This window comes from Lynx rufus, unplaced genomic scaffold (genome assembly GCF_022079265.1).
Source record: "Lynx rufus isolate CCGP_SWC_20201006 ecotype Redwood Valley unplaced genomic scaffold, mLynRuf1.p SCAF_9, whole genome shotgun sequence".
Classification (NCBI taxonomy): domain Eukaryota; kingdom Metazoa; phylum Chordata; class Mammalia; order Carnivora; family Felidae; genus Lynx; species Lynx rufus.
The window spans coordinates 103,913,850-103,941,483 of record NW_025814897.1 but is presented as its reverse complement, the minus strand read 5'-3'; the positions used below and the strand labels follow the sequence as shown (position 1 = coordinate 103,941,483).

General features: G+C 52.9%; 1 protein-coding gene across 1 annotated transcript in view; it reads right to left on the bottom strand.

Annotated features, from left to right (window-relative positions):
• The window catches only part of DTX4 (deltex E3 ubiquitin ligase 4), a 33,297-nt gene extending 13,076 nt beyond the window's left edge, over window positions 1-20,221 (bottom strand). Inside the window, exons 1-6 of the mRNA XM_047071133.1 lie at window positions 20,011-20,221; window positions 11,199-11,925; window positions 4,248-4,309; window positions 3,750-3,911; window positions 1,919-1,980; window positions 307-459 (exon numbers count right to left, since the gene is read on the bottom strand). Coding sequence (XP_046927089.1) covers window positions 307-459; window positions 1,919-1,980; window positions 3,750-3,911; window positions 4,248-4,309; window positions 11,199-11,925; window positions 20,011-20,221 — 1,377 coding nt within the window. The remainder of the gene's footprint in view (window positions 1-306; window positions 460-1,918; window positions 1,981-3,749; window positions 3,912-4,247; window positions 4,310-11,198; window positions 11,926-20,010) is intronic.
• Between the last annotated feature and the right edge of the window lie 7,413 nt (window positions 20,222-27,634).

The following is a 27,634-nucleotide window of genomic DNA, read 5'->3' as shown; positions in this document are numbered from 1 at the left end:
TGAACGCTCACTATGGGCACACTGTCAACCCCCCTTCGCCCCAAGAACTCTCATGGACTGAAGTCTACACCTCTCAGACCATCACACCCACTGTAGAGATGGGGGAGGGGAGCAGTTGGGTAAGACAGGTTTTGCGAACGTTAGAATTGTGTAGACGCTGACCCTGCTGAGAACAGCCAAGATCCTCACTCCTGCTGCCCCCAGGGTGCCTCTCAGACAGCCCAAATCACCCCAACAGGGCCTTCACGCTTTTGCTCCTCCAGGGCCCATGGCGGGCAGGGGCCAGCCCCGCAGGCTGGCACTAACCTTGTTGCCATTGTTGTACATGGCGACCAGACAATAGATGTGGTAGATGTGGCCGCATCTGGACAGCCTTCCCACCAGGTCAGGCTTGACTGTTGGCTGCAGGCCCTTGTAGCCCGAGGGGGCCGTGAGGCGCTCCATACAGATGGTGCAGTCCTGGGGGTTGGAGGGGACAGAGCAGAGAGGCCTTCAGCGCTGGCCCAGCCTGGGAGGCCAGAGCATCTCCGCAGTGATTCTCGCATGATCAGACGTCCGGTGAGGTGTCCCTGTTCCTCTTCTAGAAAACCCACAAACCAGGATATATACAGACATGCCTTTGGGAATCGAAATCTAGGTTTATCTCACTTTACACAGCAGAAAAGTTCCTGGAATAATCGCTGCTGGTGGCACAGGCCACCTGGGGCTCACCACCAAAACTGTCCTCTCCTTTAGGGCGATGATGAGACACTGTCCTTCCTTGGTGTTCTCCAATGGCTTGCGGAGGAAACAGACACTTGCTGACAGACCCTTTATTTAAGCTGAACGTTTGCAAAGCAATTGTATCTCAAGTGTACCAGAGGGGCTGCTGTTTAAATAAGTCAACAAGAGGCACGCCTGGGTGGCTCGGTCAGCTCAGCGTCTGACCTTGGCTCAGGTCATGATCTCACCGTTTGTGAGTCGGAGCCCTGAATGGGGCTCCGTGCTGACAGCCTGGAGCCTGCTTTGGATCCTGTGTCTTCCTCTCTCTGCCACCCCTCCCTCACTGCATATGCTCCCTCCCTCTCCCCACCCTCAAAAATAAAATAAATACTGAGGTGCCTGGGTGGCTCAGTCGGTTAAGCATCCAACTTCAGCTCAGGTCACGATCTCGCAGTGCATGAGTTCGAGCCCCACGTTAAGCTCTGTGCTGACAGCTCAGAGCCTGCAGCCTGCTTGGGATTCTGTGTCTCCCTCTCTCTCTCTGTCTCTCCCCCACTCAACGCTATGTCTCTCTCTCTCGAAAATAAATGAACATGAAAAAACTTTTCCAATAAGAAAATAAACATTAAGGATAAATAAATCAATAAGCCTACAAGAGGGTTTCTCAACCTTGGCACTATTGACATTTGGGGTTGGTAATTCTTCTTCGCTGAGGGGGCTGTCCTGGGCACGGTGGCTATTTAGCACCCTTGGCCTCCGCCCATTAGCAGTTCCCTCCCCCAGACACCCCCCCCCCCCCATGCAGAACTCCCTCTGGCTGAGAACCACCGGTCTACATCAAGCCCATTTAAAAGTCAGTTCCCATGGGGCGCCTGGCTGACTCAGTTGGTTAAGTATTCGGTTCTTGATCTCAGGGTCATGAGTTCAAGCCTCCTTAAAAAAATAATAATAAGTAGAAGAAGAAGAAGAAGAAATAAACGTCAGTTCCCAGAGCTTGTCATGCCGTTTTTGTTACATTCAGACTGTTAATGGGAAGGTGGTTTAGAATGCAGCCTCGGTCTACGGCTCCAGACCACCAACCTTGGAGCCCTGTGTCAACTCTGAGGGGCTCTGTAGCAGCCAAGACGCAGAAATCCGCTCCTGCTGCAACCTGTGGAAAACCCCGGCGGAGGAGAAGCTGTGGGTGAACCCTGCCCTGCCTCCCCGCTGTGCTCACCTCATCTGGCGGGTGCCGGACTTTCTGCAGATACTTCTTGAGCACCTCCTCTGGGGTTTTACCTGTGGGGGGACAGGGTGGTCGGTGGGCCACCAAGACAGAGGTAAGGGATCAAACGGCCTCATCAGGCTGGGCATGCGGAGAGGGGAGCCAGCAGCCAGGCTCAAAGCAGGCAGGGGGAGGAATTCATTCTGCAACCACATTTAAGAATCTTGAAAGGGAATCGGCAGGAGGAGGAAGGAGCTAGGTGTCTGGGAAGGTGGGAGGTGTGCCTGCCTGTCTTTCCCTCCCGCAGTCTTTTTCCTGACAGTCCCCCCCCACCCCGCCCCGGGCCTGTTTTCACCAAACCCACTTTTTAACTGAGATGGGTGGTGTGGGGCTCTCTTCCGTGTAATCAAAGAGCCTGGGCATGCCCAAACGATGAGGCGAGGTAGCAGAAGACAGCACTGTGTAAACTGTTACGTGTTAAAAAAAAAAAAAGAAATGAGGTAGGCTTATCACATGCTTTTTACAGTGTGCCGAGTACTGTCTCGGTCTGTAATGTGGTGTCAAAGTGATTTTATTTTCATGGGAAAGCAGGAAGCTATGCCCACAGCTTCCTTGGCCGCTGACGGTGCGGGAGACCAGCAGCAGGGAAGCATCCTGACAGGCTGCAGCGATTCTGGAATTTCTCTGGGGGCTGGACCTCTAGGAGGCAGCCCAGTCTGAAGGCAGGAGACAGGATGATACAACCTTAAAAAGGACCAGTGCCTCCCTGGGGACCCCTCTTAGCTTCTCTCAGCTTCTATTTTCTCACCTGTGAGATCAGGCAAAGCAAGAGCGCCCACTCAAAGGGTTGCTTTGACAATTAAAGAAGCTAATGGACGCATAGACCTTTAGCACTTTTCCAGCTAAGGGTCCAACATGTGCTATTAATAATCACAGGAAGCGCGGGAAAGTGTGAAATCCTGTCATTTCCTATCAGACTATGAACAGGGCAATTGAGTTCATTTAAGCAGAGAACTTTTGATGGAGTAGAAAAGTAGGGCAAGGGTTTGAGGAAGCAGATCATGCAACCGCCAAAACCCAGGATGCAGGCCCTTCCTTCCCACCAGCCCGCTTCTAAGAATGAAGCTTCTGTTCATTGAGAGCCTCTTGCTTGCCAGGCCCTGGGCCCAGTTACAATATACATGAGATCTCACGGACCCTTCAAAACAAGGTTGTAAGGTGGGGGCCTGGGGTGACGGTCAAGACATTGAACAACCAACACCAGTGGCCAGAAAGACCGGCCGCAGGACTGAGACAGGGTAGACACACATCTGGACCCCCTGGTGACGGGACTGTGCACAGGGAGGAAGGAGTGCCTGAAGGAAGGTTCGAATGGTCAGCCCAGGGGCTCTGGGGGGACACAGGGCAGTGGTCACTCCCTGTCATGGATGCGTTCTGGGGCACACCTGCCCCATACTTGTTGTGAGCATTTTTTACCCCATTGTAAAGGAAAGAAAAAGGGCGCTCTGCGGTCACATGACTTGGACGTGTCACAGTCAGGACTGGAACCCAGGCTGTTCTGGCTCCAGGGCCACAGTGACAGTCCCCTGTATCGTATTTTATGCGTCACGCTTGGTGGTTCTGTGTCTCTATATTTCCGGACCGTGTTTTTGCACTTCCTTCTCACGCACAATCCACTTTGGTGCAATCAGCAGAACAGGGGGTAGTTGGGCCCACTTAGCAGACGCAGAAACGAAGGCACAGAGGGTGAAGCCACGGGTATGACCTTGGGTGATGGCGGCAAAGCCACGGCCGAGGCCCACGCCTTTGACTCCCACACCCCCTAAGACAAGGAGGCTGATACCTTTCTTGGCCTGCTTTTTGGTGGTCTTGCGGCTCGTGTTGGAAACCCCCGGGATGGATTTGATTTCGCTCTTGCTGACCGGGGGCGGGTGGAGAACCAGCTTGGGCGGCCTGGTGAGGCACACGGGCAGCCCGGCTGCACTCATGAGAATCCCGGTGATTCCTGGAAGGGCAGGGCGTGAGCTCGGACTGCAGAGTTAGTTCCCAGCATCCCACCAACCGCCCTCCCCGGGAACCCGCCCCCCCCCCCCCCCCCCCCCGTTTCCCCGGCACAAGCTCTCGTGACTCACTCGGCCTCCCCTGGCCCGCGCTGCCTGCCCCAGAAATGTGTGCGTTTGCTCCTCTCCAACAGAAGCTGTGCTTCTTCCCGCCCTCCCCACCCCGCTCCCAACATCCACATTTGCTTTCATTCAATTCTTTCTTTGCGGTAAATGCTCACCACCTCCTTGGCCCGAGCTTTCCTTTTCCCCCCCCCGCCTGCCGTAAAGCAAGCGCTTACCTGCCAGGGCTGGATTAACAGGACTGGACCCATTGAGGTTCTTTACTGGCACAGTGGGGACCCTGTGGAAGGAAAGGGCAGACACATTACGGTTTTGACAAGTGGGGTGGGGTTGGAACCCCCAAAATCCCCTCACTGAGGGGTCCCTTTTCCGACAGAAACTACTTATCTCTATTCAAGGCAGAGTCGGTTCTTAGCACCACAAGCAGGAAATGTTAACGTTTAAAATCTAAGTCCGACCATGTCACCCCTCCCCTCGGAACCCCCCAAATTCGCAATGGCTCCTTAAGTCTCTCGAGGTCCCGGCAAAGCCCACACAGCTCCGCGTGACCTGCCAACGTCCCCCCCCCCCCCGCCGCGCTCAATCCTCATCTTCCTGGTCTCCTCACATACCCCTCACCATTTTATCCTGCTCCAGCTGGGCCACACTGCTGCCTCAGGGCCTTTGCCTATGTGGCTCCTTCTGCCTGAAATGCTCTCTGCCTCGCCTCCTCCTACAGATCCTTTGGTCTCGGCTCACCTTTTTGTGAGGTTCCTGAGACCATCTCATTTAATACCGAGACCCACCCCTCCATCCCACCCCGGGACTCTCAAGCCCTCTTGCCTCACTCTCTTTGGTTTTTGTTTTGTTTCCCCCAGGGAACTGATGGTTTAAAAACATTTTTTTAAGTTTATTTATTTTGAGAGAGAGAGAATGAGCGGGAGAGGCACAGAAAGAGAGGGAGACAGAGAATCCCAAGGAGGCTCTGGGCCGTAGCATGGAGCCTGACGCGGGGCTCGAACTCACGAACCGCGAGATCATCGCCCGAGCCGACACCAAGAGTCGGAGGCTCAACCGACTGAGCCACCCAGGTGCCCTGGAACTGATGGTTTTTAAAAAATAAGCTGTTGCTTTACTCTCGCCCCCTCCAGAATCAAGACTCCACACGGACAAATATCCTCACAGCCTGACAGTAGCAGGCATTCAGTGAGTGTTTGTGGAGCGAATGAAAAATGGAGAGGCAAGTTCAAGCCCGGGTGGGTGTACCAAGTGGCTCCTGAGAAGCTTTTAAAAAGACAGAGCCCCAGGCCTGAATCAGAATTCCCATGGGGGGGGGAGGGGGCACGGAACCTGCATTTTCTCTCGCTTCCGGAGAGGATCCAGATAAGGTTGATCCCAGCCTGACATTGGGAAACCACTGCTCCAACAGCTGTTACCCCTCCTTTTCGCTGAGAAATCTAAATACCAGGCAAAGCCTCCTCCTCTTTCTGTCCTTCTCCCCAGAAACCCGAGCCAGGCTCTGGAGAGGAGTCCGCACAGCTGCCTGGAAAGGCGAGGCCTCCCACGACGCCAAATAGAAAAACATGAGGACATGTGGGGCTGGGTTGTGCGCCATCGCCCCTGCCACCCAGGCTTCCACAGATGGGCTCGGAGGGGGAAAGGGAGCTCGAGGACGTCAATGGACTAGGTCACAGATGACTCCAGGGGCCAGAGGGCCTGAGAAGCCAGCAGATCTGCTATGGGGGGTTGGGGGGTAGGGTGGTGCTGGGAATACAGGAGGGGAAGGGGCGTGTTCAGTTGTTTCTTTGCAGTGTTCGTTATTTGCTTACGTGCTCATTCATACAGAGCCCTCCTTCCGGTTGGACTCGCCCCTAGAGCCTGGGGACATGGCGGTGAACAAGACAGCCTGTGGCCCTTCATCCGTGTGTGACCCTGAAGAGCCCACCTGGTACCAGGCATGGTTCTAACCGCTCACATCGCACAAATCCATCTAAGACTTCCAACAACCTCCACAGGAGGTGCCGTTATCATTAGCTCCAATTTAATGGGCAAGGAGGTTGAGGCACAGAGAGGGTGAGCAAACCCGATGGAGGTCACACAGCTAAGGATTCAAACCCAGGAAATCTGGCTCCGGAGCCCGCTGTTGTAGCCACTCGCCGTGCTGGGCTCTTGTGTCTCTGTGACCCCTCTGTCACCCCACGTGGCAGACAGAGGACATGGGGAACAAAGAGCGTGTGGAATAAATCTAGGACTACGAGAGAGGGGCTGGAGTGGGGGGCCTCAAGGCTGAGGACAGGGTCTGCCTGTCCCCCACATGCCCACAGGGATGGGTGCTTCCCCGGCTACGCTGAGTCTTCCGGGGCCCCTGTCCCTTCCCCGGGATGATGACATGTGCACCAGGGCTGTGGGAAGGATGTGAAAGAACAGATGTGGGAGCGTTTGTGTCTCAACAGACCACCGCAGCCTACTTTCCACCCCCAGGATAAATCAAACCCGGATGGGGAGAGGGGAAAGCTGAATTCAACACCAAGAAAAGCTGGCCAAGAAGAGAGGCCCAGCCTTGCTTCTGGACTCTATGGCCTGCCCCCCAGGGCGAGGCCCGGCATGGTGGACTGGAGTCAGGGAAACCAGACTGGAGCCCCAAACCTGCCAGTAACTCCTCACAACCTCACCTGTGAACCTGTGAGGGTCTGGAGTTAGCAGGTGCCAGGGGGATGGACTTCTTGAAGATTCCCTGCCCCAATGCCTAAGAGCAAGGCAGCCACCTAAGCCCTGGGTCCCCTGCGGGGACTGATTGGCCTCCCCACTGCTGGTCTGGAAAAGGAGTGAAGCAGTCTGGCGGCCTGTGTCTGTTCGCTGGCTCCCCACCAGGGGGCAACGCTCACAGCCCAGCCCTGCGCCTGCCTTCCCACCCCCTTACCAGCTCCGAGCAACCCCCCCCCCCACTGCCCCCACCAGGAGATAAGTAGCTGTGATCTGGGTGACAAAAGCCACCTTTGTTCCCACAAACTGGACTGGCAGGTTTCCACACCCAATCTGGTTAACCAGGAAAGAGTCCCCCTAGCACACCCTGGGCAGCCCAGGGACCCAGGGACGGGGCCAGGTCTGAAGAGAGGGAGGGTCCATATGAGGACGCAGGACTCCCGGGAATACCGTGGTGGGGGGCCATGCCAGGAAAGGGAAAACTTGTCAGCAGTCTCTGGATGGTGGCAGTGGACTTGAGGAGGAAGAGATCTGCTGACCAAATACAGAAGGGTACAGTGGAAGGAGGCTTGCACAGGGGTCAGGAGACCTGCCTTCCAGCCCAGCTTGGCACTGACCTTGTTCCTTTGGGAGAGCCCCATGGCCCCTCTGCACTTCGGTGACCACATCCAAGTTACCACACCCAAGAGCAGGGCCACCCTACATCTCTGTCCATGGGGTCCCTGTGAGGATTCAGGATCTAGGTCAAATACTCTATAAACGGGCCAGCCCCATGCAAATTGGGGGTTGTTTACATTTTTGTTTCTCAACTGGAAGAGGAAGTCGGGCTTGATAAAGCCTTTTCCTGCTGGAATAGTCCAATTTTCTGATTCTTGAGGACACGGAGGGCAAAGTGCAAAGCGGAGCCCCGGGCAGTGCACAGGATTGTTGAGGTGGCAACACCTGATCAGCCCTCCCCCTCGGTGACTGGTTAAAATGAAAGCGGTGGAGGCGGCTGGCCGTGGAGGTGGCCCATGGAGTCCCCACCGGTCACACACACCCCCCTCCACCATTCCCCTCCCCGCCGGTACATGCCTGAGCCCTCCTTCCAGAAATCAGCAGGCCAATCACTGGCATGCCTCTCACATCCTCCAGCTCGGCCAAAGCTGTCTGGCCTCAGCATCGGAAGACACCCCCTCCCCATTCTGCTGGGCTGTTCTCAGTTTCCATTTCTGTCCCTCACATATAAAACTAAGAAAAGACAAGAGCTGGCACTGTGGCAGAGAAGGGGGCTGATGGCAGGAGAAAAGCTCTGCAGATACCATGGTGAGAAACAGTGGGGTGTTTTTGGAGTTGTGAGCCAACCCAGGAATCCTCCTACAGGACAATGGTCTCGTCTCTCCAGCAACCGAAGTCTCGCTGGAGATAGAGAAGCCTCGATTCTGGAGGAGAGGGCCAGAGGGGCGACTCCCACCCCCCACTACACAGCCCCCCTCTTTTCTCTTTACAAACCCCCTGCTTGTGTGTCTGAATAATTCACAGGGTCTTTTGTTCCCCCTCAAACCCTTCTCTTCAGCCCACCTCTCCCGCCCTCCCCCGGTCTTCCTTTTTTCCGTGGGAAAGTTGCTTGAAGAGCTCACGGACAGGGAGGGCGGAGGGAAGGGGCCATTCCACGACAGAAGGTGGACGGCAATGCCAGACAAAGGGAATAAGCACGCTAATTAAATGGCCAAGAAAGACTGGAGGAGAAAATGGTGGTGGGGGTGAGGGTGGTGGTAAGAGGTGAAAAGGGAAGGGGCTGGAAGATAGAAGGGTAGGGCGGGGCCTCCCCTGTCAGGAAAACAGAGCGGAGAAAAAAGCGTGTTTCTATAGGCCTTTTGAAACAGCACTGCCCCCGGACCTCCACTCCATTCTCCACTCCATTCTCCGGCTCCGATTCCGCTGGGCTGGCGGGCAGGGGGAATAGAGTGGAGATAAAGAGCTGTCGGCTTCCTCAGTGAGGTTTAAAGTGAGCAGGGCGTCCTTGCCCTCAATTATGGCACGAGGTCACTTGGCTTTTGCCAAGGGCGCCAGAAATGAGGTGGGGCGTTAGAGGCTGCTCAGCTTTGACTTCAGTTCGACTACACAGCACACATTCAATAGATACACATTAACAACAACAATATTAATAGCAGCTAATACTGACCAAACTCTTACTATGCCGAGCGTTGGGCTAAATCCACACGCTGAGCACTGCCTTTAATCCTCATGACAGCCCTGATAAGGAAGGTACTATGACTGTCCCCACTTTCCAGAGGAGCAAGCTGAAGACAGAGGGTGCAAAACTTGCCCCAAGTTGCACACGAAGGAACTTGGGTTCCAGCCCGGGGCAGTCAGGTGCTGGAGGCTGGGTTTCTCATCCACTATATGAGCCTCCCTCTGCCGCACAAATAATTACCCTGGTACTCTGTCAGAGGCCCCCAGGACGCTGCTGTGTGGCCTTGGGGAGAAACTGAGCAGTGGTGTGGTTTAGGTGCCCATTCCCCTCTACCAAATATTCTGCCAGTTCAGAAGGAGTCATGTGAAAACCCCACACATCTGACCTGCACTTGACCATTTATAAACTGCCTTCGCATACGGCGAGGAGCTGAGCTTTAGCCAAAAGGGCAGAGGACTAGAGGACTAAACCCTGGGCCCCAACCCCCACTCTGTGACACATGGGCTGTGTGGCCCGCCTTGGGAAGTGAATTCTGAACCGCGTGCCCGAGCCTGATACTGGGTGCACCAGGTCAGAGAATGAGATAATACTGGAAGGTGCATCTGGTAAATTCTCCAGGGATGCACTCCCTTAGTGGAGGTTTCCACAAGGACTCCATGGGGCAGGCAAGGCAAGCGTGAGGTTCCCCATTTCGCACATGAGGAAATTGGGCCTTGCAGACTCTGGCTTAGCTTAGGGCAGAGGCCCGAGGGAAGGCCGGGTCTCTCCTTCCCCACTACACCTGCCTCTCCTTGTCTCCCAGCGCTGAACCTGTGTGTGCAGATGGCCTCCCCTGGGCAGCCTGAATTTCCCACTTGGGTGTACAACCTCAGTCCAAACCACCCGGACAGTCTGGGGCTCAGGGGTCACAGGCAGGGCCAGGCCCCTCTGGAGGAAAGGAAGATGGGGCCGGCGTGAGAGGCCAATCTCACAAGAAATCGGGAGCTGGCAGGCAAAGGCCGTGGGCACCATGTGGACCTGGGTCTCCCCCATTTGACGATTAGGGGGACCAAGAAGATCATAAAAAGCAGTGATCACAGAACCGACAACACTGGGCTGTCACGGGAAGAATTGAGACAACGCACGGAAGGTGCCTGGCACACATAGTAAGTGCTTACTAAATATGGGCTCTTAGCTCCAAACTGGAGTTCCAGTTTCCAGAGAGACCAGAGGAAGGGAGCTAAGTCTCATCCGGCACCTGCTGTATGCCGGGCATTGTGACTGAGAAGCAGGATGGCAGTCAGAAAAGAGTCTGGCTCTCGCATCAGCCTTCCTGAAGTTTGAATTTTGGTCTCAGCCAATGATTAGCTCTCTGCCCTTGAGCGAGAGAACCTCTGATTTCTTCCTGGGTAAAAGGGGATCCAAATGCCTACTTCGAAGAGTTTCTGTAATCGGGACACCTGGGTGGCTCAGTCGGTTGACCATCCGACTTCGGCTCAGGTCATGATCTCACAGTCTGTGAGTTCGAGCCCCGTGTCGGGCTCTGTGCTGACAGCTCAGAGGCTGGAGCCTGCTTGGGATTCTCTCTCTCTCCCTCTCTCTCTCTCGGCCCCTCCCCTGCTCACATTCTGTCTCTGTCTCTCAAAAATAAATACATGGTAGGGGCGCCTGGGTGGCGCAGTCGGTTAAGCATCCGACTTCAGCCGGGTCACGATCTCGCGGTCAGTGAGTTCGAGCCCCGCGTCAGGCTCTGGGCTGATGGCTCAGAGCCTGGAGCCTGCTTCCGATTCTGTGTCTCCCTCTCTCTCTGCCCCTCCCCCATTCATGCTCTGTCTCTCTCTGTCCCCAAAATAAATAAAAAACATTAAAAAAAAATTAAAAAAAAATAAATACATGGTAAAAAGAAAAAAAAAAGAGTTGCTGTAAGGATTCAATGAGGTGATAAAGCCCCCAACCTAGATCCTGGTGGGAGCCCCCTTAATACTGCCTGTTAGGACGTGGTGTGCATAACCTTCAACCCTCAGCAGTGACCCTAATGGGGAGGATTATCGAAGGCATTTACGGAGGAGGAAGTTAGGACTCTGGGATGTTAGGCACGTGCCCCAAATCACAAAGCTGTGGCAGCGTCTCCTTTAGAAGCCAGATCCGGTGGACCCCAAAGGCCAAGCCCACCCTTACCCACCACACCGTGCTGCCTTCCACCTGCAGCCGGAGGGTCAGGACAAGAGGACAGGGAGCTTAAGTCCTGGCAGGCAGCCCCCTTTCACCTCTGGCCCAGGTCAGTCGGGTCCTGTGCCCTAAACGCTCACAGGCATCAGGTGAAAGTACCTACCCAGAGGCGATCAGCACCCGGGACTGGGCGATGGCCAGTCGCTGCAGGTTGGTCCGATTTAAGGTCGCCAGGGCCACCCTTCCCGTCTTGCCGTTGGCTCCGGGGGGGCTGGCAGGAGAGCCCATGGTCACCCCAGCCGGCGTGCCGGAGGCCTGTCGCCGGATCGCCTGCGACGGGACGGGCTTCACCGGGCCTCGGATGGTGCCCGTGCTGTCCAGCGGCTTGGCCGCAGGGCCTGGTGGGGGGGGCAGCCTGGCCGCCCCAGACGGGGGCATGTGCTTGCGGGCGGCCGGGGGCTGCAGCGGCCCCGCGCTCCCCCCGTTGGCCACGGCGGCCTTGACGCTCATCACCAGGACGCACTGTGGGCAGGAGCAGGGCGGGGCCGCGGGCGAGGCGGCCGACGCGGGGCTGGCCGGCCAGGACTGGGCCTTGGGCAGGGCGCCCGTGACCATGGGGTAGACGAGATCCAGGCGCCGGCGGACGCGGCGTTGGCGCTGCGTCTGCCGGTTGATCTGGCCCATGGTGCTGAAGTCGATGACGTAGCTGAAGCCGACAGAAGTGAGGTCGATCCAGGGGTGCTGCTTCTCGTAGGCGTGCTGGATGGTGATGCCCACCTCCATGTCGTAGGGCGTCCAAGAGCCGTTGTCATTCTCCCACTCCCACACCACGCCCTTCCCGGGCGCCGAGGACGGGTCGTAGTAGTTGCGGCGAACGGGGCGCAGGGTCCCTGGCAGAGGGGGACGGAGCACAGGGTAGGGGTCAGCAGGGAATGAAACCGGATTTGGTTGGTCCCGGCGGGCACTGGGCTGCCTGTTGGGGTATCAGCTTTGAGGTGGGGTGGGAGCATCTGAGTGACAGCGTGAAGGGTGTGGGGTTATGTGGGGTACCAGAAAAAAGCACCTGCCGGTTTGCAGTCCGGAGACCTTGGTTTGCAGCCAAATTCATTCACTTCCCAGTTTACGTAGAAATCCCCAACATCCTTTCCTTCCCGGAGAAACAAGGACTCCTTTGCAGAGTTTTTGTGAAAATAAATGCGATCTGCTTATTCATCTAACAAACAAATATGTATTGGAATATGGATGCCACGTCCTGGATCTCTCCTGCGCCCTGCAAATTTGCACTAAGGCCCATAAAGCCCTCGACACACAGTAGGCGCTCAGAAATAGCCTGTCACTTGTCCCCTACCCTGCAAATGCCCCTGCCCGGAGGGCTAGGAGGAAAAGAACAAAGAGTCAGGACAGCCTAGAGGGCAGAGGAAGAAGATGAGACCCCCAGGAAGCCAGCCCAGCCTGGTGGAGTGAGAGCTCCCTCTCTGCCCCTTTAAGGGTGCAGCAAAAACAAAAATAGAAAATCAGGTTGCCAGAACTCTTACACTTTCGAGCATTAAATCTTCTATCAAAACAGTAATAATGATCATGATTATTTTCTATTTCTCTAACACTTTTCTTTCCCAAAGCTCAAGCCATCCTAAAGATAGGCTTGTCTTGATTTTTAGTCTCACTGGGGGAAGGGAGAGCAGGGAAGAGGCCAGGATTATTTCAGGGAAGCAGTACAGAAGAAATGAACCTACAGGTTCAAAGGGACTCGAAGGAAAAGGAAGTCTGTAACTGTTGCCTCTTTCTCCCCGACCCACCCTAAGACTGAATTCAGACTCATGCCCAATCAGGGCTCATTTCATGGCTATCAACATCAAGGCCGAAGATGCCTGGGTCAAGGCAGGGTGAGGGGACCTGGGAGGGCTCCAAGAGTGCCTGAATCTCGCATCTGTCAGCTTAGGCCTTATCCATCAGTGGTGGGAAAAGGCTCCCCTTTACAGGCCTCTGACCCATCCCCTCCTCCAACCCAGAGGGAGACACCAAGGCCGGGGACAGAATTCCATTCAAGGGGGGAAGAAAAGGAACAATGTCTATTCAGTCCTTTTTCAGGGTCATAACCCGCCCCCCACCCCAACTCCAAGCCCCTTAATGACCCAAAACATCAACATTCAGAGGCAGGAGGGTGAAGAAAACAATCCCCTATTCAGCACCAGGACGCTGCTGGGGGATCTGGGGAGGGGGGAGCGGGATGGGAGGAAGAGAGGAGGAAGAAGGGGGGTGGGCAGTAGTTCCCCGGTTTGCCTCCATTTCCTTCGTAAGTAGCCAGCTCACTGGGGGACAAAGAGCACAGGCTCTGGGTCCAACAGCAGAGGCTCTGTCCCTTCCAGCTGTGCGACTGAGCCTCAGTTTCCTCGTCTGCATCTGCCTGGGTCCTGGGGAGCTACTTCAAAGGGTGGATTTGAGGATTAAAGGAAGGAATGAATAGAAGGGGCTGAAATCGCACCTGCCCCATGCCAAGAGCTCAATAAAAGTTGGTTGATTATCATTGTAATTTATTTTCTATTATATGTCCAAGCGGGATGGAGAAGTCATGGTAAGTTTAGTTCAGAGGATATCTGTGGGGTGTGGGGTGTGGGGGGGGGGAGTTTGCATATAACCCCTTATACAATCTTTCTTATTTAGAAAGCCCCTATCTCATCCCATATGATCAATGAAATGAAGGAGATGAAGTTTTGAGAGCTTAAATGACCCTATTTTCTCTTCTCTCCAGCGAAGCGGGGGCAATTCATGTGTCCGATTCTCACAAGTATGCTTAAGAGGCTTTTTTTTTTTTACAACAGTGGTATCAATCCCAATAGCTGTGGCTCTCCCATACCCTTCCAGGTTTATGTCCCCCCACCCCCAACCGCCCCCATGCTGCTTTTTTCCTGGACTCCAGGCAGACGCATGGCCTTTTATCGTCCTGCACTCCCTCACGGGTCTCTGACCCCCTCCCCTACTACTCCCCAGGTCCCGTGCACCGAAATGCCCTCCTTTGCCATTTCTACCTATCGAGACTGTCCTCATTTGGGTCCTGTGCCATTTGCCATCCATTTCCTGAAATGCTCTCCCAGCCCAGGCCCCCCTCAGGAGGTCTGGGGTGCAGATCTGCATGTGCCCCATGTGGACCAGGGTCTTGGCGTTTTTTCCTACGGTGCCTCGAGTGCAGGCAGAGTCACAACCCTCCAGCTCTGCTCTAGCGCCCAAGGAGGCAGTAATGAGGACTCCACAAAGGCACGGTAGACTTGTGGCTACTTCGGCATTTAGTCATTTGTCACATGTTGCCGGGTCCCCACTGGCTGCCTTGGGGAATGCAGGCACTACTCAAACAGCTTACAGTCTAAAACTAGACAAGGGGGGCGAATGACTATTTATGAGGCAGAATATGCCACGGGAAGGGTGCCAACAAAATGCATGTGGGCTGAGAAAACCTGCCCACATCCCCACTGTGCGTGAATCCCTTCCGTGCGCTCTCCTTAGGTCAAAACCTGACCCTCTCCACTCCCTCCCATCTCTGCAGCCGCCTCACACCCTAATAACTCTGCTTACATTTCTGCCACGCTGGCCCTTCCAGTCTCTCCCCACTGCCACGTTTCTCCTGGCCGGGCCTTTGCACAACGAGGGACTCCCCCCGCCCCACAAGACACTCTGGCATCCTCTTTGCTGCCCATAGTTCAGATTTCCGCTCATTTCCTCCAGGAAACTTCTCTGGACTGCCCTGACCAGATCAGATTCTCATTCTTGTCTTTTTTTTGCAGCATTTATCTTGATGTGCAGTTACACATCTGCTGGTGTGATTAATTTGGTAAATGTCTGTATCTCTTCACCGGACTCCCAAATGCCACGAGAGTGGGCACCCAGGTGTTTGCTCGTGGTTTCACCCCCCCCCCACCCATGCCCAACATTTCCTAGGGGCTCCATAAATACCGACTGGATAAAGGAAGCAATGATGGTTCGGAGGACATTTCAAGAAATGGATGAGGCTCGAATGAGAAGGAGAATTTCAACAGGCGAAAGTGGCAAAGAAGGGCGTTTCAGTAGAAGGGACTTTGTGAATAGTTCGGGGAGGGGGTGTCAGAGAACTCTGATGCAGGAGGATAAAAGGGACATCCGTTTGTCAGGAATTGAGGAAGATATAAGGCAGAGAGGAAGATAAACCCGGAAAGTTATGTCACAGCTGAGGCGTAGACAGTCTGGAACGCCAAGCTGTGAAGGTTTTATTTGTAGGCAATGAGGAGCCAGTGAAGTCTGTGACACAGAGAAGTGACAAGACCAGAGTTGCTCTGTTAATGAGTTCCAAGTGAGAAGTAATGAGGGTATGGGCAGTGGAGACGAAAAGGAGGTGACAGACTGGAGGGACCCTACAGAGAAGAAATGGGTAGGAAGTGACCATGAGTAGCTGAATTCAATGCTTTCCAAGAGAGTTTCCAGAATCTCCTGGGGGTACTTAACAACTTCTAGAGTACCCACTGGCTGCCATGAGGAATCACCAGCATCTCCAGGGCCTGGGCCTGGGCATCTGCATGCGAACAACCGTCCTGGATTTTCATCATGCACACTAATTTCAACAGCTGGCCACACGGTCTACGTTGCCTTACACATTGGGCACCAGAACAACACTGTGACAGAGTCAAAGAATCCTGAGGTCTCGACCACGGGCAAGGGGTAAAATGGGGACACCATTTGCCGGCAGAGGGGTTTCAAGAGGAAGAGCCAGTTTTTGGAGGGAAAGACACTGAGTTCAGTTCAGCCCCAGCAGGTTATTTAGAGACAGAAGGCAGACTTCAGAACAAACGCCGTGGTACAAAAGAATTTCGTCGCGGGATTTCGTGTCTCTGATCATTTTCAGAGTCCGCTCTGTCTGGAATGTGCTAGTCCTGGCCTCCTCTATAGTCAGGCCCACGAACCAGATGATCTGAGAAATCCATTTAGTCCTTGAGTGCGGTGACCCAAAGAAAAGGCCGCTAATGGGATAGGAATAAAGAATGTTCATAAACCAAGCGGGGAGAAAGAGAAAGAAGATCAGTTTTTCCTGGCAGCTCAGACACCTGCATTCCAAAGCACCGGAGATGTTTTGGCTCCTGGGAAAAGGGAGAAACACCTTCAGGCATGAGCCAGTCTCAAAGGGACTTTACCCGCATCTGTACATCGCTGTGTCAGAGAGATCCCGGGCCTCCCAAGCGCCCCACAGCCCCACTGGAATGTCCTGTGGGGGCAAAGCCCTGGAAGTTTCGCCATTTGCTACATCCCACACGCCTGGAACAGCGCCTGCATGAAGTAGGCGCTCCAGAAGCATTCACTGATGACAGAGTAGAGCGTGGGACACTTCGTTTGGAATCTCAGCTCTGCCATGGACTAGCCGTAAAACTCAGAGCAACTCAGTCTCTTCCAGATTGTTTCCTTTCCTATAAAATGGGGACAATAGGTCCTTCCTAAGATCGCTGTGAGGATCAAACAAGACAATGTGTGTGTGCAAGGGGCCTGGGGCATCCCCCATATTGTATCGATCACGACACCTGCCTCTTCCGCTCCGGTGCTCACACAGGGCAGAGGGTATTGTGGGGCCCAAAGAATCAGCTTCTGTCAAAACCTGTCATCTCTCTCCATCTGACCTTTGTCACCACATTAAAGACATAGAAAAGGCAAAAGTTGCAGAGAACACTCTTGAGCTGGGAAGGACGCTCCCTCACACCAGGCCAGTTCCAAGCAGCATCCTCACAGGTGCGGGGGCCAAACCCATTCACCTGCCCATCTGAATGATGACAGGAAGGGAGCCAGGGGACTCTCAAGGCTGCTCTTCCTTCTACAGAGAAAAAAACGTGGCCCGAGCAGCCAAGGGACTTGCTCAAGGTCACACAGAAGCCAGCGAGGCTGGGATGACAGCCTGAGTCACTCTCCCCACTCACAGCCCGGGCTCCCCACGTCCTGCTGCTGGAGCCCTGGAGGTGGTGGCAATCAGGTGTCCCAGAAGATACAAGGGACGGCGATGCTGAAGGACAGCACTCCAGTCACTTGCCTGGACAGAAAAGGTGAGCCCCATCAAGGCAAATGACCGTACAGGCACAGGGCCCAAGCAAGGCTCTGGAAGCAGCCAAGACTGTCACCTCTACCTCGCTTCATCTCCTCCCTTCTTCCAGATTTCCTAGCCGGAAACACGGAAACACGATGGCCAGAGACCAGCAGAGTGCAAATAAGCTGGAACCCAGAGGCCGCGTGGGGAGGAAGGGCCCGGGGCAAACAAAGGCGGCAGAGGGCCCATGTACCCTCCCGGCCATCTCCCTGGAGACGGGGTGGGTGAGGCTGGAGCCCAGGGGAGCCGAGAGTCTGAGGCCTCTCTTGCAGCAAGCCAGGCAACTTGTGAAAAAAAACAAAGCTCCCGTGTCAGGAAATGTCCCCACATAGAGGAGGCAAAAAAAAAAAAAAAAAAAAAAAAAGAGGACTCAGTCTCTAGGCAGGGGGACTTCCAGCTCTTCTTTGTTTCTGGGGATGTTTCTGGTTCCCAGCTTCAAACCGTGGCTTGGGGATGGCGGGTAATTTAATTAAACATTGCCAGGGCTTGGCTGAGGTTGCCTGGGCGCCCGCAGTATGAAGTTCCTACCCTGTCATGGCCTCATCAATGAGCTACATTGAGAGGAGCTGCGTGTCTGTTGGTGGAGAAGGGAGAGGAGGGGGCTCCGAGCCCAGAAGCCCAGAGATTCTATTCTGCTTTGACAAGCTCCTTGACAGCCCAGCATTCCTGGGAATTCAGCCCAGTGCCTTCAGCAGCCAGCGCAGGGCCTGGCACCGGGAGGAAGGCCGTCGGGATCATTCATCGACTGACCATTAGAAGCAGCCTGAGTCGTGAGCCTCTAAGACAGGCAAGAATGTAAAACACACCCTGAGGCAGTCTTTAAAATGATCCGGGCTACTAGCTCTCTGCCTCTGGTCTAAAATCTGAGAAGCCCCAGCCTCGGACTGAACTGCTAACCACCAGGCCACGGTCAGCCTGTCTTCAGGGAAGGGTGGCCGGACCTGGGAGGGGGACACGGCTTCCGTCCTTTAACCCAGTTTTCTCCATAATTTCACATCTGATGGTAGAAAGGGCGTTTCAAGCCATGACTCTTCATTCCCCTCTTTAAGATACCCCTAAACACTGATTAAATTCACCCCTACCCAAATGTGGGACAGGGACTGGGACAAGCATGTCACCAGGGTGTTTCTCTCTATGCTGCAGAGATTTAGTCTGAAATAGAGAAGCTAACACCTGCCTGTTTATTCTGAGTAGGACTGGAATTCTGGGTCAGGTGTCTTAACTGCTAATCTCCCGGGTCCCACTTCCGGGGCTCAGCGCACCAACCCCCCCTCCTCCCCGCCCCCCAACAGTCTGCTGCCTCCAGCCTCACTTCCACAACCTTTACCCCAATTGCCCAGTTACATTCTCTTCCCTCCCCTTGGCCACATTTAATCCTCTTTCTCAATCTCCTAACATTCCTCCCCATTCCCTCCTCCCTCCCAGTGTCTCTCAGTTCCACCTCCCTGCCTTTCCCACCACCGGGGTTTAAGGGAGCCCCTCCAGATGCTAACACTTCTGGAATCCTTTCCCCAGAAGGCTTTACTCAGTTGGCCGGTGTCTGCAAAGTCCCTGGCAAAGAAGCCGTTGGGAGTTAGGACTGAAGATGGGGACGCAAGGGTAGAAAGACACCCCTTTCCCATGACAATCCTAATTAGCACACAGGATGTGGGGGCTTTCCAAGGAGGCTGGGATGCCCTGCTCAAGCAGCTGTTCTCTGATCCCCTGGGACTCCCCCCCCCCATCCTCTCTAGCCCCTCCCCACCACACCTGCTTCACCAGGCTCCTGGGTCACAATCTCCGGAAAGCCGGGCCAGAATTCCAGAAACAACCTCCCACCCCCAAGAAGACAGAGACTCCTGGAGAGGAGGCAGACTTGTCCCAGGTCCTCAGTTAAGCCTGGACACCCCGAGCTGAGCAAAGACAAGCAGCTGGGTCCTGCCCCTCCCGCCACTGACCCACCACCCTGAGCCCCTCTTCTTTGCTCTGACCTGCAAAGCCTGGTCAGGGGGCAAGTGGGATTGTGGTGGCCACAGTGGCAACCCGATTCTCACGAAAAGATGGGGGGTTTAGTGCTCTGGAAGACCAGCGTGTCAGTTTCAGGAGGAAGCTTGGGGACCCTTTCTCCTTAGGAATCCACCTCCTCCTAGGCGGACAAAGGGAGCGGCTTTCCTGCCAGGCATTCCGGAGCCGCGGCCCTCCCCCTCCTCTCTCCATCTGCTCTGGCCTGTTGCTTCAAGCACTTGGAGTGCACAGGCGGTACTGGCCAATGCCACAGCATCCGGGGTGTTTCATGTCCTGGAATCCCCCAGCAGCTCCAGGCTCTCCTCCCAGGGCGCCCGCCCTTCCCCTGCTAGACCACAGCGAATGCCTCCAGGGAACCCCTTCTTCCCTCCCCCGAGTCCCCCTCCCCCCGCAGGACCCAGCTGCGGGAAGGCAACCCACACAGAAGGGGCAGAGGCAGTAAGGTGGGTGGTGAGGGGGACAGGTGGCGGCCCCGAGGGTGCCTGAGGCAAAGCAGGGTCAGCCAACGTGTGAGGATGCAGGAAACCTTTCCCAGCGGCTGGGATTGCATGTGGGCTGGGCCGGCCCTGGAATTTCTACATCGGAGGACTTGGGGCCACCAAGCGCTTAAAGGGGGGCGCGAGATGGGACGGGGGGACGGTTCTTAGGGGCTCGGTTGAAGCTCGATTTGCACAAGCAGAACACGGATACTACTTGCATGGACGTTTATTGCGGGGGCAATCTTAAGGGGATGGCGGGGAGTAAAGCGCCCCCTCCACGACCACCTCCTGGTGACACGCCGCACGGAGTTGCGGACTGGGTGGGTCCCGGTGGGCTCCCGAGGCGGGAGATCCCAGGGCAGGGAGGGGAGGTGGGCGCGGGCGGGGCAGGGGCGCCGGCTCACCGGTATCCTGGCGGAACTGGTTCATGGACTGCAGGTCGATGATGTAGGGCGCGAGACGGCTGTCCACCTGGCCCAGCACCACGCTGCCCCCGGCGCGGGGGCCGGCGCGGACCACCGCCTCGATGTGGTGGCTCACGGCCGGGCTGTAGGGACGCCAGCGGCCGTGCTCGTTCAGCCATTCCCAGACCACCACGGCCGAGGCCAGGAGCATGGCGAGCCCCGGGCCGCGGCGGCCGCGCCGCGCCGCCTGCCTCCCGGGCCCCGCGCGCCGGTCCTCCTCCGCTTCCTCCTGCGCCGCCGCCCGCGGGCCTCGGCCGCGCCCCCCGCCCCGCGCCCCGCCGCCCCGGGCAGCCTCAGCTCCGGCCCATGGGCCGCTCCCCAGCCGCGCATCCACCGGGGCCCGGGCACCCGGGCCGCCCGGCTCCGACCGCGCGCCGCCGCCGCCGCCGCCGGGGTCCGCCGCTGCCGCCGCCGCCGCTCCGTGGGGTCGAGCGGCTTCATGCAAAGCCCCGGCCCTGCGCAGACAGGCCCCCGCCTCGCGAAGCCCCGGCGGGCGCGCGGCCGGAGCCCCGGCGGCCCGAGCTGGGCTGGCGGCGACGCGAGCCCCGGGCCCTCGCACCAGTTGCGCCTCGGGCTCTGCGGGCGGCGGGGTGGGAGCTCGCCGCGCGCTCGCGCTCGGAAAGGCACGCCGGGCTCCCCTCCCCGCGCGCCCCTCCCTGCCCACCCTCCGGCCGCGCGGACGCGGTGGCCGCCGCGGCGAGAGCTCCCCCTCCCTGCGGCTCTGCTCAGTCGCCTCCAGAATGGAGCGCCCCTCCCGAGCGGGGCGCTAAGGCAAACGCGCGCCCGCGGGGGTTTCCCGCGTCCCCAGGCGCCCCAAAGCGGCCGGCCATGACGCGGCCCCGGGACCGCAGCTGTCGCGCGCCGCCGCTCTGCAGCCTCCCTCCCAGAAACGGAATGGTCTTTCTCTCCGCGTTTAATTCAGCGCGATCGGGGTCCGCAGCGCCAGCGCCGAGACACGCGGTGTCTCCGGCTCGCGCACGCACTCACACTCACACACTCGCACACACTCGCGCGCCCGCACCCCCACGCGCTCCTTGCTCCGGCTCCTATTACCTCATCTTCGCCCGCATCCTCAGCTGTCCGTCAAGGATGCGGAGCCACGCCCCCGGCGGCCCGGGCCCCGGAGGGGGGCGCCCGCGGCTCACACGCCCCCTGCTGGCCCGGGGCGACGCGTGCGGGCCAGTGGCCACGCACGGCCGCTCGCCTCTAACCTCTGCTCCTGAGACCCGGTGCAAAGGGTTGCAGCGATTTGGAGGGTGATGGGTTTATATCGTCCTCCTAGAGGGCAAATGTGTTTTTTTCTGGTCTGCTTCAACGTTACTGTCGTCCGGGAGATACAGGCTAAATTGAGTTATTCTGCAGGGTTTCTGGGACCAAAATATTGGGAGAGCAGGACAGACACGAGCTAGACTTGGCTATTTTCGTCATCGCTCGTTAATATGGAAAATAACCTAGAAGGGCAGATTAACATCAGGATTTCACGGTAATTTTGCCAGAGAACGCAAACTTCGTTTTGCTGAGGTGACTGGCGACCGCATACATGAATTCATATGGTCAGGAAGATGCAGGATACGATACAGAAATAAAAACAGTTTGTGTTAGGGGCTGGGATTATGAATCTCTTTGAAATAACCATTTTCTTTCATAATGTCGTGAACTTCGTCTTTTGTTTCGGAAGATTTGCTTTCCCTCTCTTGCTCCCTCTTGAATTACAGCCACCTGTTCTATCGTTAGCATTTTCCATTTCTTCTTCATCCTTCTTCCCTCGTCTCCCTGTTCACAGGGTTCTAGATAAGAAGCAAAAGAAAAAAGCAATCATACATGTTCTTCGTCCAGCCTCCAAAAAGGTCTACTCTGAGCTTCACTCTTTTTTTTTTTTTAATTTTTTTTTTCAACGTTTATTTATTTTTGGGACAGAGAGAGACAGAGCATGAACGGGGGAGGGGCAGAGAGAGAGGGAGACACAGAATGGGAAACAGGCTCCAGGCTCTGAGCCATCAGCCCAGAGCCCGACGCGGGGCTCGAACTCACGGAGCGCGAGATCGTGACCTGGCTGAAGTCGGACGCTTAACCGACTGCGCCACCCAGGCGCCCCTGAGCTTCACTCTTGATGATGCCCCCGCGCCAAAATCTCCCTAGCATGACTTCTGGAGATCCGGTTAGTCTCTCCCTAAGGCCAGTCTCCCAATCCAACTCAGTCAACACCTTCATTAAGACATCAAATTTCAGGGTTTCAAGGACGAAAGAGAAAGGAGTAAAGGATATCTCAATTTATCCTACCACGAGCCATTGTTATTCCCATTTTACAAATGCGACTTAGGACATTTGAGGATTTTGAGCCAGTTTACCTATATAGCCAGAAGGGAAACTGGTATTCAAAACTTAGTTGGACTCAAAAAAAAAAAAAAAAAAAAAAAAAAGAAAAGAAAAAAGAAAAGAAAAGAAAAAGAAAAAAGAAAAGAAAAGAAAAAGACAAAGAAAAAAAGCCTATTGCGTCATACATGTTATGTGACAAGGGGGTAGTATAGTAAGAATCAAGGTATGTGGCAAATAAATAAATAAATAAATAAAAGTGCCTCAATGTGAAAGAAGGGAAGGGAGAACACGAGGATAGGGTGTTCTGGAAGAACAAAGGTAGAGGTGAAGTAAAAGGAACCTAAAGCTTTATTGAGCTATTTTTATTTCCAATCATAAGACCAAGAGTTTGAAGACTCTGGAAACTTCCTTGTGGTCTGGGTAAGTATGGATCCAGGAACTGTCAGTAATGATTTAAGAGAATGCTGAAAGTATCAGGGAGAAAACAGCACCTGACCAGCCCAACCAGGCATTCTCAAGTGGAAAAAGCCCAAACCAGAGAAGAGGGCTATCACCAAATGTTAGACCGGCCCTTTGAAAGATGAACGGTTGTTTGAACGATGAATACGAAGTAGGAAGACACTTGCTCTTACCTATGTCCAGCTTGATCCTGTATCTGGTCTTCTTGTGTCTGTACAACAGGACAAAAAATGCCTGATGACATAAGAGAGGGTTTGTACGTAGCCTGATTCATGTGTAAGAGGAAGCCAAGATATAGATCAGCTGATGTTAGTAATCAATTACAGTTGTGTATTTTTGATAAGCTACACCCATAAGTGGCATAATAATCTCTAACCAAGTGAGGTGCCTAATTTGTGATTTGGAAGATGGCAGGTATAATAAAACCTCACCAATTGAGACTGATTGGAATGAAGCCAGTCTGAATTGTTCAAAGGTTTAATTTGATGATACTTCAAAAAAAAAAAAATGCCAATCATCACTTGACACCAAGGTTCAAGGGAAAAGACATACTCCTTGTCTGTGACATGTTCAGAGGCAAAGTCGTTCTTTTTTCCAGTTACCTATTGCTCTGTATCAAACATCCTAAAATTAGTGGCTGAAAACGGCAACAAGGATTTATGTTGCACATGAATCTGCAGCTTGGCGAAGGCTTGATGAGGACAGCTAGTGTCTGCTCCGGGAGGGTGAAGGATGGCTGGGGGCTGAAATCACGTGCAGGCTTGTTCATTCACTTGTCTAGGGTTTGATGCTGGCTGTCAGCTGGGAACTCAGGTAGGGCTATCCGCCCACGCACCTACAAGTGGACTATGTTGCTGATTGGCTTCTTCATAGCATGGAGGTTCGGTTCCAAATGCGTGTGACCCAACAGAAAGAGTCAGACAGAAGCTGCATCGCCTTCTCTTTAAATTACGTTTTTTATTTTCAAATAATTGTAGGTTCACAGGTAGTTGTAAGAATCCAGAGAGATCTCCTGTACCCTTTTCCTCCATGTTACCCAATGGTAACAGCTTATAAAACTATACTTGCAAAAGTATTGTACAGTATCATTACTGACATTGACACAGTCAAAATAAGGAATAATTGTGATTCTGCTCCTTTATTGATACAGTAGCACTGTATCATATATCATACAAGATACACTTTGTATACAAGTGTAAACAACACACATTTCTATTACCACAGGTTCCACGATGTGGTCCTTTTATAGCCATAACCGATCCTTCCCCTCCCATCCTCTCCTTAACCCCTAGAAATCACTAATAGATTCTCCATATCTATAATTTTGTCATTTCAGGAATGTTATGTAAATGGAATCATAGACTGCATAACCTTTGGGGACTAGTTTTTTCTACTCAGTGTGATTCTCTAAAGATTCATCCAGATTGTTGTGTATACCAAGAGTTTGTTCCTTGTATTCCACAGTACAAATGTACTGTATTGCCCACCCACTGCAGGACATAGAGTTGTTTCTAGTTTGGGCTTTTACAAATATAGCTGCTGTGAGCATTCATATCCAGTTTTTGCATGAATGTAAAGTTTCCATTTCTTTGTGATAAATGCCCAGGAGTACAATTGTAAGGTCATACGTTTAGGTTTTTTTTTTGGCGTCTATATATCCTTTTTTTTTATTCTTTAAAACTTTTTTTTCATGTTTATTTATTTTGAGAGACAGAGTGTGAGTGAGCAAGGGGCAGAGAGGAGGGAGACACAGAATCCAAAGCAGGCTTCCAGCTCCGAACTGTCTGCACAGAGCCTGACAGGGGGCTTGAATTCACCAAGAGATTATGACCTGAGCTGAAGCCAGATGCTTAGCTGACTGAGCCACCCATGTGCCCTTCCTCCTTTCTGATCTTTATGCTTTTTATTTCCCTTTCTTGCCATAGAATAATTCTTAGAATTTCCAGTGCTGTGTTGAATATGGTAGTGAGAATGGGCATTCTTGACTTGTTCCTGATCATAGGGAGATAGCATTTAGTCTTTCATCATTAAATATATCAGCTATAGTTGTTTATTTCAAATGTTATTTACCAAGTTCTTCTATTCCTAATTTTCTGAGACTTTTTTTGTCACGAACATTTATTTTTACCAAATGCTTTTTCTGCATCAATTGGTATGATCATGTGATTTGTCTTCCTTAGTCTGTTAATATGGAAGATTGCATTGATTGATTTTCAAATAATGAACCAGATTTATATCCCTGAAATAAACTCCACTTAGTCATCAGGAGTAATTTTTTAAAATATTGCTGGATTCTAATTGTTAATAGTTTGAGGCTTTGGAGGTATAAAATTATGAAAGATATTGGTTTGTACTTTTCTCTCTCTCTCTACTATCTTTACATGGTTTTGGTATCAAAATAATACTAGCTTTATGAAATGAACTCTCTCTTATTTTCCAGAAAACATTTTGTAGTATTGATGTTAATTCTTCTTTAAATGTTTGGTAGAATTCTCCAGTTTATTAGTGAACTGTATTATGTTTTAAATTTCAAATTTCAATTTGTATAAGATGATAAGAAAGCAGTTGACTTCTGTATAGTAATTGTGTGCCTTGCAACCTTGTTACAATTTCTTATTCCTTCCAGGAGGTTTGCTGTTGTTGATTCTTTGGAATTTTACACATAGTACATAGATAATCATGTCATCTGTGAATAAAGATAATGTTATATCTTTCTTCTTAATTAGTATCACTTTTGCACCTTTTTTTTGTCAAATTGCATTAGCTAGGATTTTCATTATGATAATAAATAGGTGAGAGCAGACATCCTTGCCTTGTTTCTGATCCTAGCGGGGAAGCATCCAGTTTCTCACCATGAAGTATGATATTAGCTGTAGGTTTTGTAGATGTTCTTTATCAACCTGAGGAAGTTCTCCTCTATTCCTAGTTTGCTGAGAGTTTTTATAAGTGGGTGTTGGAATTTGTCGAATGCTTTTTCTGCATCTGTTGATATAATCATGTCGCTTTTATTCTTTACCCTGCTCATGTGTCATTACATCAATAAATTATATCAAATAATTTTTTAAGGTTGAATCAGCCTTGGATGCCTAGAATAAATCCCCTCTGCTGATTTTAATCTGTATTTTTTTCACTGTAAGAAACCAAAGCCATGAACATAAGTTTTCTGACTTCTGTGAATCTTTTACAAAATTACTGAACCTGAAGGCAGTCTTTGAGACCTCCTGAACTTGTGCCCTGTAACAGTTTTGGCCAACAGGGAGCTCAGAAGCTAAAATGGCCAATTAGAGACGGCCCACCTTTGCCCTTTGCCATGTAACTTAACATACTCACAGGGTCCAGGAATTAGGATGTGGATGTCTTTGTACGGATGCTGTCCACATTGTCCATGTGACTCACTCGTGATCTTTTGTCCTGCTCATACTGTCCTGGGTGCATCACTTCTATAAGAGACAGTGTCTTATAAGAGACAGTGTTTGGCTGCAGCCGACATTGTGACTTCAGAAATCTGAGGGAACCCACTACATAATGGGCAGTTTTCTGGATGCATGGTCACCTGATATCTCAAGATCGGGTGTTCCATTGTTAATGGGGGCCAGTAACACACCAGGATTTGCTATGCAAAAGGCATACAATTTTGCACTGCACATGGCATGATATGACTTCAGAACCCCAGGGGTCTGCATTGTGATTCTCCCACTTGGGTTTGCCATAAACGCCACATGGTATCTTTTTTAAAAATGTTTATTTATTTCTTTAGAGAGTGCATTCGAATAAGAGTGGGGGAGGGGCAGAGGGAGAGGGAGAGAAAGAATCCTAGGCAGGCTCCACGCTGAGCGTGGTCGATCCCATGACCGTGAAGTCACGACCTGAGCTGATATCAAGAGCTGGATGGCTAACCGATTGAACCGGCCAGGCACTCCGACTCCACACGGTATCTTTGCCCTCATCTGACACTTGTGATATAGAGTCAGCCAGGAGGATGCACCATCCAAGTGACAGCACTGTTTTCCTTTGTTTGCTTTTGTTTCGTTTTTCCATAACCAGAGTCTACAGAACCTTTATTTATTTATTTATTTATTTATTTATTTATTTATTTAGAGAGCACATGAGAGCAAGAGCAGGGGAGGGACAGACTGAGAAGGAGAGAGAGAATCCCAAGCAGACTCCATGCTGTCAGTAAGGATCCCGACGCAGGGGATCAAACTTTGAGGGCTCAAACTCACGAACCCTGAGATCATGACTTGAGCTGAAACCAAGAGTCGGGGCACTTAACCGACAAAGCCACCTTATTTTTTTTTTAAGTTATCTCTACATCCAACGTGGGGCTTGAACCCACAACCCCAAGATCAAGAGTCATACACTCTACTGAATGAGCCAGCCAGGAGCCCCTGCAGAACCTTTTTGTAATCTGAGCCTGATTTAAAGCCGGCACCTGTCACCCTATAAATGGGCTAAAGCAGTATACCCAGGTATGGACCATGCTACCTTCAGAAACCAAAGAGGCAGAGTATCTCCTTCTTCATAGTGAGGCACACAGGATTCAACAGTTTATCTCTTACTTTGGGTGAGATGTCCTGGCACATCCCTGATTTAGTGGGCTGCTGATTCTTCATAGAGTCGATCTCCGTTGGCTACTTGTCGCTCCTCTGGCCTGATTAGCATGATGTCATTGACAGAGTGGATCGATGTGATGGTCAGCAGGACACACAAACAGTCCAGACTTTTCCTATCTATATTGTATCAAACAGAGTGCTAATATAGTCTTGGGCAAAACTGAAAAAACATGCCA